This window comes from Penaeus monodon, chromosome 11, assembly GCF_015228065.2.
Source record: "Penaeus monodon isolate SGIC_2016 chromosome 11, NSTDA_Pmon_1, whole genome shotgun sequence".
In the NCBI taxonomy this organism is placed as follows: Eukaryota; Metazoa; Arthropoda; class Malacostraca; order Decapoda; family Penaeidae; genus Penaeus; species Penaeus monodon.
In genome coordinates, this window is record NC_051396.1 from 30891287 (window position 1) to 30906286 (window position 15000).

General features: G+C 40.9%; 1 protein-coding gene across 1 annotated transcript in view; it reads left to right on the forward strand.

The window, feature by feature from the left end:
- Positions 1-7312: 7312 nt before the first annotated feature.
- Positions 7313-15000, forward strand: part of LOC119578909 (uncharacterized threonine-rich GPI-anchored glycoprotein PJ4664.02-like) — a gene marked incomplete at its 3' end in the record, with an annotated part of 11647 nt that continues 3959 nt past the window's right edge. Inside the window, 5 exon segments of the mRNA XM_037926581.1 lie at positions 7313-7397; positions 9870-10179; positions 11931-12689; positions 12894-13107; positions 14262-15000. The exon segment at positions 14262-15000 is cut by the window's right edge and continues 823 nt beyond it. Of these exon segments, the coding sequence (XP_037782509.1) occupies positions 9927-10179; positions 11931-12689; positions 12894-13107; positions 14262-15000 (1965 nt within the window).

Below are 15000 nucleotides of genomic sequence, written 5' to 3' on the forward strand. Positions count from 1 at the left end.
ATTTCAATTAGAGCATGAAGAGTTTTCAAGGAAATATGCAACTATAATTGATACTTGCTGGAAGAAAAGGGAAATGCCGCCTCGCCTCCAATGTTTTCATTTCGAGAAACAGACAATTCTGGGAAATCGCATTTGAAAAGTATCCCTTTACTAAGTGAACAATAACTAATACTAAATGTTTTATTATCCCTTGTTTGAAGAAAAAGAAAGATCAAATGGCTATTCCGCTTATAGTTTCCAAAAATAGATACTAATAAACTTATTGGTCATTCATAATCTACCAATCTGCTCTTTGTTACAAACACCTCATACTTAAAGATACTATTTACGCTATGTTTACATCGAAGTGGCTGCCAGATAACAAAAGTGGCACCCAGCAAGTGCACTGACATATAATTCCGCAGCTGTATATTAGTCTATTTAACAATATTCGCACCATCATTTTACATAAACAGGAAGAACGGATATATATTCCCCAGTAATTTCGGAATAGTAAGTTAATATCATGACCTTTTTCCCAGGCAATCTACCCTTCAAATATCTCATGTTGAATATATCTAATAAAAGCCTGTTTTTCATGCTTATTAATGAATTTAGAATGTCATATGTTACGCCATTTTATCCTGGTTCTGCACTTTTCCCGCTTTTGACTGCCCGTAAGAGTTCGTGTGTGGTTATGTTCTGACAAGATTTTGTAGTAATATTTAAGGATGACGCTATTAGCTCCATTCTGTCAGTTTCCCAGGTATCTAAGTCATCACGAGTGCTCTGTGGTAGGGAAGTCAGAGAGGATGCCTTCGCCCATTCCTTGATATGTTCATTTGCCTCCTCATCCGGGTGTGGGTGACTGGTGAGGTTTTTTGTTTTGTCACTCACCATATTTACGCGATACCATATTTCTTTAAGGCTTTTACATTCCACGATGTTTTGCGCAGATTCTTACCAGTATTTTTCCAATACTTCATTCCGTTTTCTTCATATATCTTTGATATCACTTGCCTTTTTGGTCCCACTCACTGTGTCCATTCTTAGTGCCACAAGCGTTGCAGCATCTGTTTTGCCTTGCCTCATGTCTCTTTTCCTGTGTCTCGGCCGATGTAAGTAAACATCTTTCTATCGTACTCAACAAATCTTCGTTGAATTTATCTAACGTATTGGTGTATACTGTTTATACAAACTCTATATTGTAAGTGAACTGTAAGTGAAAACTGTATACTCTGAAACTAGTTTTTTTCATAAAGCTTACTTAACACCACGAAGTGATCGCTAACCAATTCACTTACCAATTTACATTCTCCTGGAATCCCCCTGTCTGTCAAGATGTCCACCCTTGATGTGTTGCCTCTTCGTCACCGATCCTTAAAACGCTGGTAAAACCTGATTCTATCATCATTTATATTGCTCCTCTCCTCTGATTGTGGGTGTCTAGCATTCGAGTCCCCCGCTATTAGAGCAGAAGCAGAATACATACAATCTGGAAAACATCTGAGATCAAAGCATGTCTCACAAAAAGTAAAGGTTGACTTTACATTTCGACATGTTGTAAATTAAGCTTCTCATACAAACTTACGATGCCGTTAGTTCTACACGGCGTTTCTGTTAGTTCAGAGGGTATTGAACTTTTGATAGAAGTTGGCACTCCCCGTGTTCGGTCTCCGGAATGATGATGTGCACTTTGACCATTGGGTTTAATAATAACACCTTTGGTGTCTCTAGTTTCTTCTTGACCAAACTCCGTCAGTCTTTTTCTTTATATTTTCCTAATATTTTCTCTAACATACTTGGATGTATGCCCACTCCTCTTGTACCAAATTCCAGTTTTTCAAACGGTTTATCTTTTTCATAATCTTTACATTTCAGTAGACGTGACCTGAAAGTTGCAGAGGTTGTTCTTTCCACCACACTCCTTTTCTTATTTTTTTCCCTGTATGGTAATTTTCCACACTTTGTTGCTTTGTAGAACCACCAGTATTTTCCATTTTCGTATCTGTGTCTTTTGGGGGGAGTTTGTTTTACAGCCGCCACTCCCTTTTCCAGTGTCCATCATTTGTGTTTTTTCCCAGTTACGTCCATTCTCTGTGTTAGTGTTTGCAGCCTCTGGGTAATATCAGATACCTCCTTCCCAATAAAATCCGTATCAATGTTTCACTTATCCTTACTAATAAATGGCAACCAAACTATTCCATCCCAAAATGGCAACTTCCTCGGACTGCAGTTAGCGAGCAGAGGAGTCATAGATCATGTTAAACAAAGACCAGACAGACAAAAGTCCTTCTTGCAAAATCCAAGAGATTTTATAACTGAAGCGAGCGAATGATAATTATACCAAGGGCTTATTCCACATATCCCACTAACACGTTTCTTCCAAAGGAGAATTCTCAAACTCCAAGCAGTACAGCATAGAACATCGATCTGGGCAGCTGGAACCAGATACCCTGACATTCACGACTATTTTAGAATTAAGCATCAGGGATCCAGGAGCTGGTTGACAGATCATGGGGAAGACTGGAGGTAATACAAGGCCCCTTTTCCATGAACTAATAGTAAATTCTGAAGGCATTCCACCCAATCAATGACATAGATATGTGCAGCTTACCCCCTGCAAGGAACTCTATTATATACAACAAGGTACTCCATTATTTGCAAACTGCAACCAAGGCAGACTCCTTGCAGCCGATGCCGCTTCCTCGAACGTGGGTGCAGATGACCTCTGAAGAACTTTACCTGAAAAGTAACACATTCCAAGACGGAAAATTAAACAAATACAAGCAAAGAAAAAGGTATTATTCTGACCCCCCCCCCCCCCCCGCGGGAGACAGAAAGGGATGGGGAGAATGATCATCCCGCCTGACAAAGTTGAAATCTTACCTACTGCCTTGGCAAAGAGCAAGGCTTGGAGAACAGCTATGCAAGAAAGAGAGAGAGAGAGAGAGTAAGAGAGAGAGAGAGAGAGAGAGAGAGAGAGAGAGAGAGAGAGAGAGAGAGAGAGAGAGAGGAGAGAGGGAGGGAGGGAGAGAGAGAGGGAGTGAGAGAGGGAGATAGTGAGAGAAAGAGAGGGAGAGAGAGAGTGTGTGGTGACACCATACAGGAGTGGGGGGGGCGCTATTCTGATCCCGTTAGCTCTACGCATAATGTAAATACACGATTGATTATAGCATGTATTATCGTCCCCAGAACCTTTCTATGCTCTTTATACATTCTCCTTGAAATGACACGGTTGTCCACCCTAAGCAGTAGCATGGGAGGTTAAAGAGTACGTTGCACATATCATATCGCTTCTAGAGCCTCCCAACACTCATTACATCTGGCTTATGGTGACACAGTTCTCCGATGACACTCCAGGTAGGAGGCGATGACAACATGACTGTGTAAGTGAATACATACATATTCAAAGATCCACACACACACACCACACACACACACACACACAAACACACACACACACATTACGATAATAATAATTGTAGTGAGTCACTGCTGAAGGCGAGGTTCCAGGTGAACTCTTAACGATGGCAACGTGGTCCGATAGAAAGACTATTTCTGTTTTTTATTCACTGGTCACTAGTCACAGAATCACCACAAATGCACGAATCCAATAAACTGCTTATCACTTGACCAGTCTTGACCTCTGTTGTTTACCTTGCCTCTCTGACTCCGGGGTCCACTGACTCTGGCTTTACTGACGCCGGGGTCCACTGACTCTGGCTTTACTGACGCCGGGGTCCACTGACTCTGGCTTTACTGACTTCGGGGTCCACTGACTCTGGCTTTACCGGCTCCGGGGTCCACTGACTCTTGCTTTACCGGCTCCGGGGTCCACTGACTCTGGCTTTACCGACTCCAGGGTCCACTGACTCTTGCTTTACCGGGTCCGGGATCCACTGACTCTGGCTTTACTGACTCCGGGGTCCACTGACTCTGGCTTTACTGACTCCGGGGTCCACTGACTCTGGCTTTACCGACTCCGGGGTCCACTGACTCTGGCTTTACTGACTCCGGGGTCCACTGACTCTGGCTTTACTGACTCCGGGGTCCACTGACTCTGGCTTTACTGACTCCGGGGTCCACTGACTCTGGCTTTACTGACTCCGGGATCCACTGACTCTGGCTTTACTGACTCCGGGGTCCACTGACTCTGGCTTTACCGACTCCGGGGTCCACTGACTTTACTGACTCCGGGGTCCACTGACTCTGGCTTTACTGACTCCGGGGTCCACTGACTCTGGCTTTACTGACTCCGGGGTCCACTGACTCTGGCTTTACTGACTCCGGGGTCCACTGACTCTGGCTTTACTGACTCCGGGGTCCACTGACTCTGGCTTTACCGACTCCGGGGTCCACTGACTCTGGCTTTACTGACTCCGGGGTCCACTGACTCTGGCTTTACTGACTCCGGGGTCCACTGACTCTGGCTTTACTGACTTCGGGGTCCACTGACTCTGGCTTTACTGACTCCGGGGTCCACTGACTCTGGCTTTACTGACTCCGGGGTCCACTGACTCTGGCTTTACTGACTCCGGGGTCCACTGACTCTGGCTTTACTGACTCCGGGGTCCACTAACTCTGGCTTTACTGACTTTGGGGTCCACTGACTCTGGCTTTACTGACTCCGGGGTCCACTGACTCTGGCTTTACTGACTCCGGGGTCCACTGACTCTTGCTTTACCGGGTCCGGGATCCACTGACTCTGGCTTTACTGACTCCGGGGTCCACTGACTCTGGCTTTACTGACTCCGGGGTCCACTGACTCTGGCTTTACTGACTCCGGGGTCCACTGACTCTGGCTTTACTGACTCCGGGGTCCACTGACTCTGGCTTTACTGACTCCGGGGTCCACTGACTCTGGCTTTACTGACTCCGGGGTCCACTGACTCTGGCTTTACTGACTCCGGGGTCCACTGACTCTGGCTTTACTGACTCCGGGGTCCACTGACTCTGGCTTTACTGACTCCGGGATCCACTGACTCACTGACTCTGGCTTTACCGACTCCGGGGTCCACTGACTCTGGCTTTACTGACTCCGGGGTCCACTGACTCTGGCTTTACTGACTCCGGGGTCCACTGACTCTGGCTTTACTGACTCCGGGGTCCACTGACTCTTGCTTTACCGGGTCCGGGGTCCACTGACTCTGGCTTTACTGACTCCGGGGTCCACTGACTCTTGTTTTACCGGGTCCGGGATCCACTGACTCTGGCTTTACTGACTCCGGGGTCCACTGACTCTGGCTTTACTGACTCCGGGGTCCACTGACTCTGGCTTTACTGACTCCGGGGTCCACTGACTCTGGCTTTACTGACTCCGGGGTCCACTGACTCTGGCTTTACTGACTCCGGGGTCCACTAACTCTGGCTTTACTGACTTTGGGGTCCACTGACTCTGGCTTTACTGACTCCGGGGTCCACTGACTCCGGGGTCCACTGACTCTGGCTTTACCGACTCCGGGGTCCACTGACTCTGGCTTTACTGACTCCGGGGTCCACTGACTCTGGCTTTACTGACTCCGGGGTCCACTGACTCCCGTCCACTCTCTCTGGGTCCCCTCTGCTTCTATGAGGGTGAGTACCTGGTTTCTACCCATAGTTTGGAGTGTTGGCTACCTCACCTAGTTACCATAGTAATACCTGCAGGACTGACCTGCCCTTGCCTGCTGAGGTCAATTGTCTATGAGGGATATCAGTAATCTGTCATTAATCCTAATAATCCTAAACGTTAGGTCAAGCAAAGCTTAGCCAGGTGGCCTCCAGTGAGGTCCTTGTGTCTTTACGAGACACCTACAGTAATAATAACAATAATAAATATAATAAGAATAATAAATATAATAAGAATAATAAGAACAACAATGATGATAATAATAAAATACCAGTAACAATCATTATCATTGGTAATATTGCTATTATCTTGGCTACTGTTATTATAATTATTTTCATCAATTATTATCAATATTTGTTGTTGTTATTGCTATTATTATTATTATTATTACCACCATCATTATCATCGTCATCATCATCATTATCATCATCATCATCACTATCAATATTATCATCATCACTATCTTATCATACATAAGTGGTGATATTTTTTTCTTTGCGCGTGTATATGTACTATTAGGCTGGGTTAGCCCTAATAACAATCTCCGTATCAATTTAATAATGGATATTTCAGGTAGATTTAATAGTTTTTGATTGTTGAGACCAGATCAGTATGGCAACATTCTGCCCCTGTATTCATTGCTAATCCTGTAAAACTTTACGATAAACTAAACTTATTCTTATATATATATATATATATATATATATATATATATATATATATATATATATATATATATATATAATAATAATAATAATAATAATAATAATAATAATAATAATGATAATATATCCATCCATATATATATATATATATATATATATATATATATATATATATATATATATATATATATATATATATATATATCGCTATTGTCCAAGAGAAATAGATATTGTATTTCTCGTGTCTATGAACTTCGAGTGATTTCACTGGTGTAAGTGAAGTTTCTTTTTGATTCGTCTACCAGTGTTTCTCCCACCCCGTATCTCTGTGGTGTGGTTTCCTTTTTGTTCAGTGTCCTATAATGTAGGAATGACAAAAATGGAATTATATGAAACACTGTGCTAAAAGAACATTCAAATTTATTTCGTAAAAATACTTACAAATGGACTACAGTGTAGTTCCTTGGCCTGTCGTCCACTACCTTCGGGGCGGGGGGGGGGGGGGTTATCTATAGTTAACTCCGCACTAATACTAGAAATAGTCTTAAATCTCATTTCATAGTTCTTACGTTCAATTACAACAGTTTTCTTCTAACGAGTTCCTGTGGTAACCTTCACTCACCTCAAGGAGGGCAGACCCGGGGACCCCTAACATAAACAAACACACACACACACACACACACACACACACACACACACACACACACACACACACACACACACACACACACACACACACACACACACACAGACACACACACACACACACACACACACACACACACACACACACACACAAACACACACACACACACACACACACACATGCAATTTGTGCTTGTGAGATTGTGCAAGTGTAAGCGCGCGCGCGTGTATATGTGCATGTTGGATGTTTAAAAATGCAAGTTCTCTACGGACATAGCTAAATCGGTGAGCGTGTAATTATGAACGTTTCAACATCTAAGCTACACAGTTGAAAAGGAAATGCCATATATAAAGACCCCGCGAAAGGTATAAAGCGCTAAGCAGACCGTGAATTTCCTCCCGTAAAAAGGAACGAAAATAGAGCCGGTGGCGCCGTCTGGCAACTCTGACATCAGCTGGGAGTGTAAACAAAGCATAAAACCAGGAAGGTCTTACAGGTTTGCAAATATTATACCTAGTTTTCATTAGTTTTCTTTCTTTTCTTTGCTGAGTGCATAGGTATCTCAAGTCTGCAATGTCTATTATTGTCCCTAGAGATTAGAATATAAGCAAATTGATATGGCACAAGCTCATACGCCCTTCAGTAATACCGTTTTTAATTTCCATATGATTAATCACTCGCTTTAACGAAAAGTAATATCTGTGAAATAATATTTATCTTGTCCAAAACACCGATTTATGGATAGTCCGTTAGTTGTAATCGCCCAAAGTTTCCAACCCATGTAGTGGCCTATGTCACAGTCCTGTCATATTATGGCCATTGGGCACTTTGCGTACAGTTATGTCCCAGTGGAAATTGTTTAGAATAAATTTGCATGACTGATCACGAGAAAAATGGTATAAATTAATTCCTCTAACCCTCTACTATATATCTTGTGGAACTCCCCCCACATTCTTGACTCTAATACCAGGGGAGGCCATGAAAAATACCAGGGAAATTATGGGGTAAGATATGAATAACACACATGAAATACTTGCCTATACTGTCTTACGCAGGGGCTGCCACTCCCAAACCCCTGCCCTGGAAGACAAAGAATCCTCTACTTATACCCAGTATATTGGAGCGCATGATGCAGTCTCTACTAAGTTCTCTCCTGCCGTACATAGGCGGCGTTGTTGTTGTTCAGGGTGGGGGTTAGGGGGCAGGCTTGCAGGGGGTACAATCCCCACGCATTTGACTATATATTGACTAATTGGCTGTATATTATTCATATTCACCCTGCAATTTCCTGGTACCATTCATGCCCTCTCCTGCTATTGGCAACAAGATTGTGGGTATTAGAGGGATTTCTGTGGCATGATTTTATATATATGGGTAGTAGAGAGGGGGAAATCCAGTGATACAAATATCGTCTTGATTGGTTGTGCGAAGGCATTCTGAATATTTATCCCAGTATAGTACAAGTAGACAGAAATGGAATCAGTAGATTAATGATTTCTAAGATAGAAAGGTATGCATGAGAATGAATATCTTCACAATACAAGAAATGTATTTAATTGGTTTCTAACAAATCTTTGGCAGAAATATATGTAATAATGATGAAAATATATTAAAAAACGGGTTAAAATCACCTCTTGTATTGTGAAGATATTGATTCTCATTCATACTTTTCTACATTTGTCATTATGAATAACTTCAGAATTCTAAGATATATATATTTTTTTTTATGACATACAATAGTACTTGTAGACTGAAGATACAAATATTGTTTAGTAATATATTAAATGGGAAGTGTTCATTACTGGATCATTATGAAGTTAAACAGTGGCCTCTGCAGTGTGCTCAAGTAAAGCAAACAAATCTCCCCCACTTATGGATAGCAAGATAGAAAGAAATGTGGAGACCACAGTATTGCTGGACTTAATCGCATGAGTGTAGATTTGGAAACTTTGATTACTGATTGCAAGTTCGCCTTTACACTCTGCAGTCTCATTATTCATAAATAAAGTGTAGCATTGTGCATTCTCTAACACCATTACCTTAGTTTTTCTCTGTCTTTGCAGGGTCCTGTTCTGAATATTTATCAGTCAGATAAATATCCATCCATCTAATCACTCACTCATTCATTCATTTGTTCTTTCTCAGCCATCCACCCTCCAAAATCACCCACCCATCCCTCCCTCCCTCCCTCCCTCCCCTCCTCTCTCCCCTCCCTACCTCCCTTCCTCCCTCCCTCCCTCCCTCCCTCCCTTCTTCCTTCCCTCCCTCCCTCCCTCTCTCTCTCCCTTCCCCCTCCCTCCCCCCCTCTCTCTCCCTCTCCCCTCCCTCTCTCCATCCCTCTCTCTCCCTCCCTTCTCCCTCCCTCCCTTCTCCCTCCCTCCTTCCCTCCTTCCCCCTCCTTCCCTCTTTCTCCCCTCCTTCCCTCTTTCTCCCCTCCTCCTTCCCTCTTTCTCCCTCCTTCTCTCTCTCTCTCTCTCTCTCTCTCTCTCTCTCTCTCTCTCTCTCTCTCTCTCTCTCTCTCTCTCTCTCTCTCTCTCTCTCTCTCTCACACACACACACACACGCGCGCGCGCGCGCACGCGTGTGTGTGTGTGTGTGTGTGTGTGTGTGTGTGTGTGTGTGTGTGTGTGTGTGTGTGTGTGTGTGTGTGTGTGTGTGTGTGTGTGTGTGTGTGTGTATGTATGTATGTATATATGTATTTGCATATATTTGTATATGTATATATGTATTTGCATATATGTGTATATGTATATATGTATATATATGTATATATATATATATGTGTGTGTGTGTGTGTGTGTGTATGTGTGTATATATGTTTATCTGTCTACCTCTCTATTTGTTTATCTTTCTATATGTCTGTCTCTTTACCAGTCTATCTATCTTTTTATCTGTCTATGAGCTTATGATGATAGATTTTATGTTATGTGATTGTATGTGACAAGTCTGATATTATTATTTTTTCCAGAACAGAGACAATGTAGCATAAATAACTGGACGAGAGAACCAGATCATCAGAGAAGCAATGGCGACTGGTGTTGGTGATCGTCTGTCATGGAGTAGCCATAGCATAGTTCTGGCTAACAGCTTGCATCGCCTCTATGCACAGTCTAGTATGCTGGATGTCAGATTGGTGTGTGATCAAGCACACATCTATGCTCATAAGGTTGTTCTGGCAGCGGGAAGTCATTTCTTCTGGGAGCGCCTGCAGTCTCTAGGTGCAGGAATGGTCGAGTTACAGATGTCCTCTGTTAATCTCGGAACACCCATTACCCCAAGTAAGTTGAAAAGATAGCAAGTGAAAGTTATTGAAAGTGAAGGACTGGAAATATGATAGTGAATTAGGTCATAGTTTCAATTTAATTAGAAACACTGTCTTCAAGGGGTTGATTGGGGATATTGTTCTCCCCTTTTTAGAATGGCGGAGAATCAACACCAATTTTAGGGAGAGTTCAATTAGAGAATGTTTGGGTTCAGTTTTTCAGATGTGCATACACTATTTAAAGGCTGTGTGAATATTATGTATTATAGAATATGGATATTGAAACATATATCTTTCATGTAACCAAATGCCACTGGGAACATGTAATGCCTACTGTAAATTTATTTTATTAATTGTGCTGCCTCCACAAGTAATATGCTACCAAAGAGTTAAATTGTAGGCCTGATTTCCCTGTTCCTTGAGTTTTTGCAACTTTTTTTTCTAATGTTATTAATATAGATGCTGTTATTGTTATTGACATTATTATTATTGTAATGTTATTAACCCAATCAGTGTGGATGGCAAGAATATGTGTCATGCCCACTGTAATATAAGTTCATATCTTGTCTTAACACATAGATGGTTCTACAAATGTTTAGTCACCAAGGATTCAGTTATTAGTCCTACCTACCTCACCTGTTTACCCTTTTCCTTGTTTTTTGGTAGGCTTCATTTGTATTATTCTATTATCTTTAATGTTATTAATAATTTGATAACAATTTAATAATCATAACGTCTATAAGAATAATAGGGCCTACTATAGATTCCTTGGTAACTGAGCACATATGGAGCCACCTGAAGGCAACAATATTCACAGAAAAATACAAAGGACAGTATGTAAATCTGTAGTCATTGGGTTAACAATAATAGCAATAGGAAAAGAATATTTCCAAAAATCAAGGAAAAGTGAAACAGGTGAGAGAGATAGGACAATTAGAGAGACATCTGTGTAAACCCAAAGCTGACAAGCATGGAATGTACGTAAATGCCATGCCCACTGTTAGTTTATTTTACTAATTAAATTAACACAGATGGCTCCACTTGTGCTAAGTCACCAATAAGCCAGTTACATGTACTACTTGTCTCACCTGTTTACCTTTTCCTTGATTTTCAAAAATATTTTGTGGCGTCTTTTATTGCTGTTACTAATGTCACTAACATTATAGTAATTATGATATCTATTATACACAATTCATATTGATAACATTAAAAAAAAAAAAAAAAAATGATCCCACAAATTTAAGGAAAGGTGATATCAGGTAAGGTCAAAGGTATACTAACTGACTCCTTTGTAACTAAGCATTTAGAGAGCCATCTGTGTGTAGAGACATTTCAACAAAATTCTAAAATGAGCACAGCATTTTCCCGGCAACATTGGGTTAATAAACTAAACTCACAGTGATTATGGCATGTATCTTCATGCTAACCCCAGTTGCAGTTAGATTAGATTAGAAAATATAAGATAAAGCAAAATGCAATTGAAATCTCATTCTTGTTTTTTCTGCAAACAGATATTTAAAACTATCATTGAAATATTTTTTTTTTGTTATGAATGTTAGTAGGAACCAATACAGTCTTTATTTTTTATTTTAATTTTAGCAGAACATCTGATTGGAAATTGATATGAATACTAGTTAATCTAGTTTCAAAGTCAACATGAGACAAAAAAATTAAAATCACTGTTATTTTGTGGTGAAAAGTGAGTATTGCTTTTATGAGTCACGTACAGATTTTTTCAACTCTGACTAAAATTATTTTTATTGTCAGGTGACTTGCGAGCAGTAGTGGAATACATGTACTGTGGAGAATTGTTGGTGCCACAACATCGCTTGCCCTATGTTCTGGCCTTGGTGCGTTCTCTCCAAGTGTTTGGTTTTCAGACAGACCTAGAGTCTCAGTTTATGACACCGAGTGAAATCCATTATGCAGCAGAAACTCCAAATGTGATAGAGGTACCAACTGAAAGTCCCCATGTAACACTAGAAGAAACAGTGGAGAGCAGTGGTGGCTTGGCTGACCATACTACCCTACCTCTGCTGACTGTGAAACCACAGGATCAGAATATTCTTCAAGATCCTCCTAAATATTCTGAGCCTTTGAAATTGGACACAAACCTTGGCACACATGGGTCATCCACAAATATGTCCTTCAGTGAACTCTGCACAGCACCAGGGGCAGAGGGAGATGTTTTTGCTGTTCAGTGTAGTCAAGTCAAGCATAATATTCCTTCAGTTTTTGAAAGTTCTGTCCTAGAAGATAATTCTCTTGTGTTTAAGACTCGTCCTCCAGAATGTAGTGAAGTTTTCAGCAAGTCTGATGGGGATGTGTATAGTGGAGCAGTTCTGAATCTCACTAGTGAACCTGATGCCTCAGATGATGACAACAGAATGGTAAATGTGGGCAAAGATGACCGAGGAGGCCAGCGAGATCCAAGACAAACTAACACCTGTGTTCTGGAGGGGGACACGGATGATGCTTACAATACTGTTATGTTGTTGGAAGCACTAGCAGGAGAGGCAGCTGGAAGTAAGATTAATACTTAGTGATTTTTTCTAGTGCTTTATGAAATGATATATATAAGAAAGACAAACTAAGTCAGATTTAAACATTTGAAGATTTTGATGACCTGCAAATGAGTTGATAAATTGGGGAAATAAGAATAGAAATATAATAGAAAAGGATTAGCATTTCTGAAGTGCTTGAGAATTCATAATTCATATGGTATTACAGCTCCTACTCAGGCCGTGGTGGATGTTGACAGTATTTTCCTGCCTGAAGATGCAAAGATGGCTGTCAGCCCAAGATGGATACGGTCTCGGAAGTCTCTTAGGGCTTCAGCAGAGTCCAGAGCTAGATTGAAAGTTAAAGATAGTATTGGTGGTGTATCTCTGCAAGACACTTCACAGAGACAGTCAACTGTGTGCCCTTCGCTTCAAGCTGCTAGGTACTGCATCTGATTTTCAGTTGTAGCTTAAGATTGGGTACAGTCAGTTACTAAAAGATAATCTTTAGTAACATGAAAGGGAAGGAGTACCTTTGTTGAGGAAATATGGTATATAAATTAGTTGTTTGGTGGTTTTGTAATTTATAGTTTCAATAGTCATATTTATGGAAGTACATATGGCATGCTTAGAGGAACAGCTGCCTAAAACACCCCAAAGATGTTTCTCAGAAAATGTTTCTAAAGTTGGTGCACATCCCCACCACTCCCACACAAGGAAGCACTCAGGACATGGCAACTATTCCTAATGGTGCTCCATATGTATACTGATAGTGAAGTTCTCATGTTCCTTGATTTCTGTTTTCTTTAACATGGCTATCAAGAACATGTTTTCTCTGTTCATAAGTAATGTTTGAACCAGTATAGCTATATGTAATATGCATACCATGAAGTCTGAAGTGAAATTTAGTTTAAGTGGTACCACATGAAAATTTTATATGAATACCAGTTATCAGTATTCATTAGTTTGTTGAAACTGTAGATTATATTCAGAAGTAGTAAAGTTACCAGCCAGCCAGAACATTTAGACTTCCGATCTTATACTTTTGTGTACCCAGTTACTGTCCTAACTGTGAGTGCTATTGACAGTTGTTAATAACATGTAATATTTTTTAAGGTACTGTATTAGCATATTTTTTCCTGTCTTTATAACATACTTGTTAAGAACACTATACATTCTACATTTTTATTAAGATCTGTAATCTCATGCTAATGAATCAGGAAATTTAATATTGATAAATGACATAGAGATCAGAGTCATTCATTGGATGAATATTTGAAAAAGGACTGAAGAAATCAAAAAGGAAAGTATGATTACCCAAGATTTGGTGTCTTCCAGTACCTCTAACACCAGGGTATACTTATTTGATTGGATATATTAGTGCATGACTTCATAAACACATTCATAATTTAAAGAAAATACCTAGTAGAATACCCAGCAGTTATTATTTATTGTTTCATTTCTCCATTCAGCTTTTTTTGGAAAGGAGAGATGTATTTGTAAAAACAACAGTTTTTTAAGTGTCCTGGTTAGAAATATACATATGCATGATAGTAAAAACTACATGTTACAGATTACTATTTCTTTTTATCCACAGCCCAGGGGAGGAAGCTAACATCAGTGATGCTAAGGAGAGTTGGATGGTGGTGGTGCCAGAAAATGCTGGAGGAATTCCTCTTGTTCAGCAAGCAACCAGCATCAACACAATGCATCCACAACTTTCTCTACCTCACTCCTCACAAGACATATCTCATGATCACACTTCAACAGTTCATGTGGACTCAGCATCACTAACTAGTCAAGCTACAATTCCTTCACTGGCAACTGTTACCATGGCATCCCCCATTATTAGTCAGGCTTCATGTGCCAGCTCCATACCTGTCTTAACACATTCCTCAGTCTCCAATCCTGGCACATTACTTAGCCATTCTTCGATTCCAAATGCAGCTTCCTTATTAACACAGTCATCATTACCCTTTACTCCATATATTCAACCCTCCCTTCTTTCCACGACTGTCCTAAATCAGTCTGATGTAACACAGCCACATCAGACATTGTCTACTATCCCTATGCAGGTACTTTCAGCACAGTCTCTGGACTCTGAAGTATCAGTATCATATTCTCCAAATGCACCATATACAGGCACTTCCAGCTCAGTTAGCAGTCAGTCATCTCTTCTTCCTGTACATGTTCAGACACAAGGCTCAGTGGCAACTGTCCTTCCCACCACACAGACTGCTATTGCTTCAACATCTCCCACTACTGCAAGAACAAGTTCAGCTGTTACTTCACATTCTGGGGTCTCTTCACCTTCTTCACTTGTCACATCATCTTTC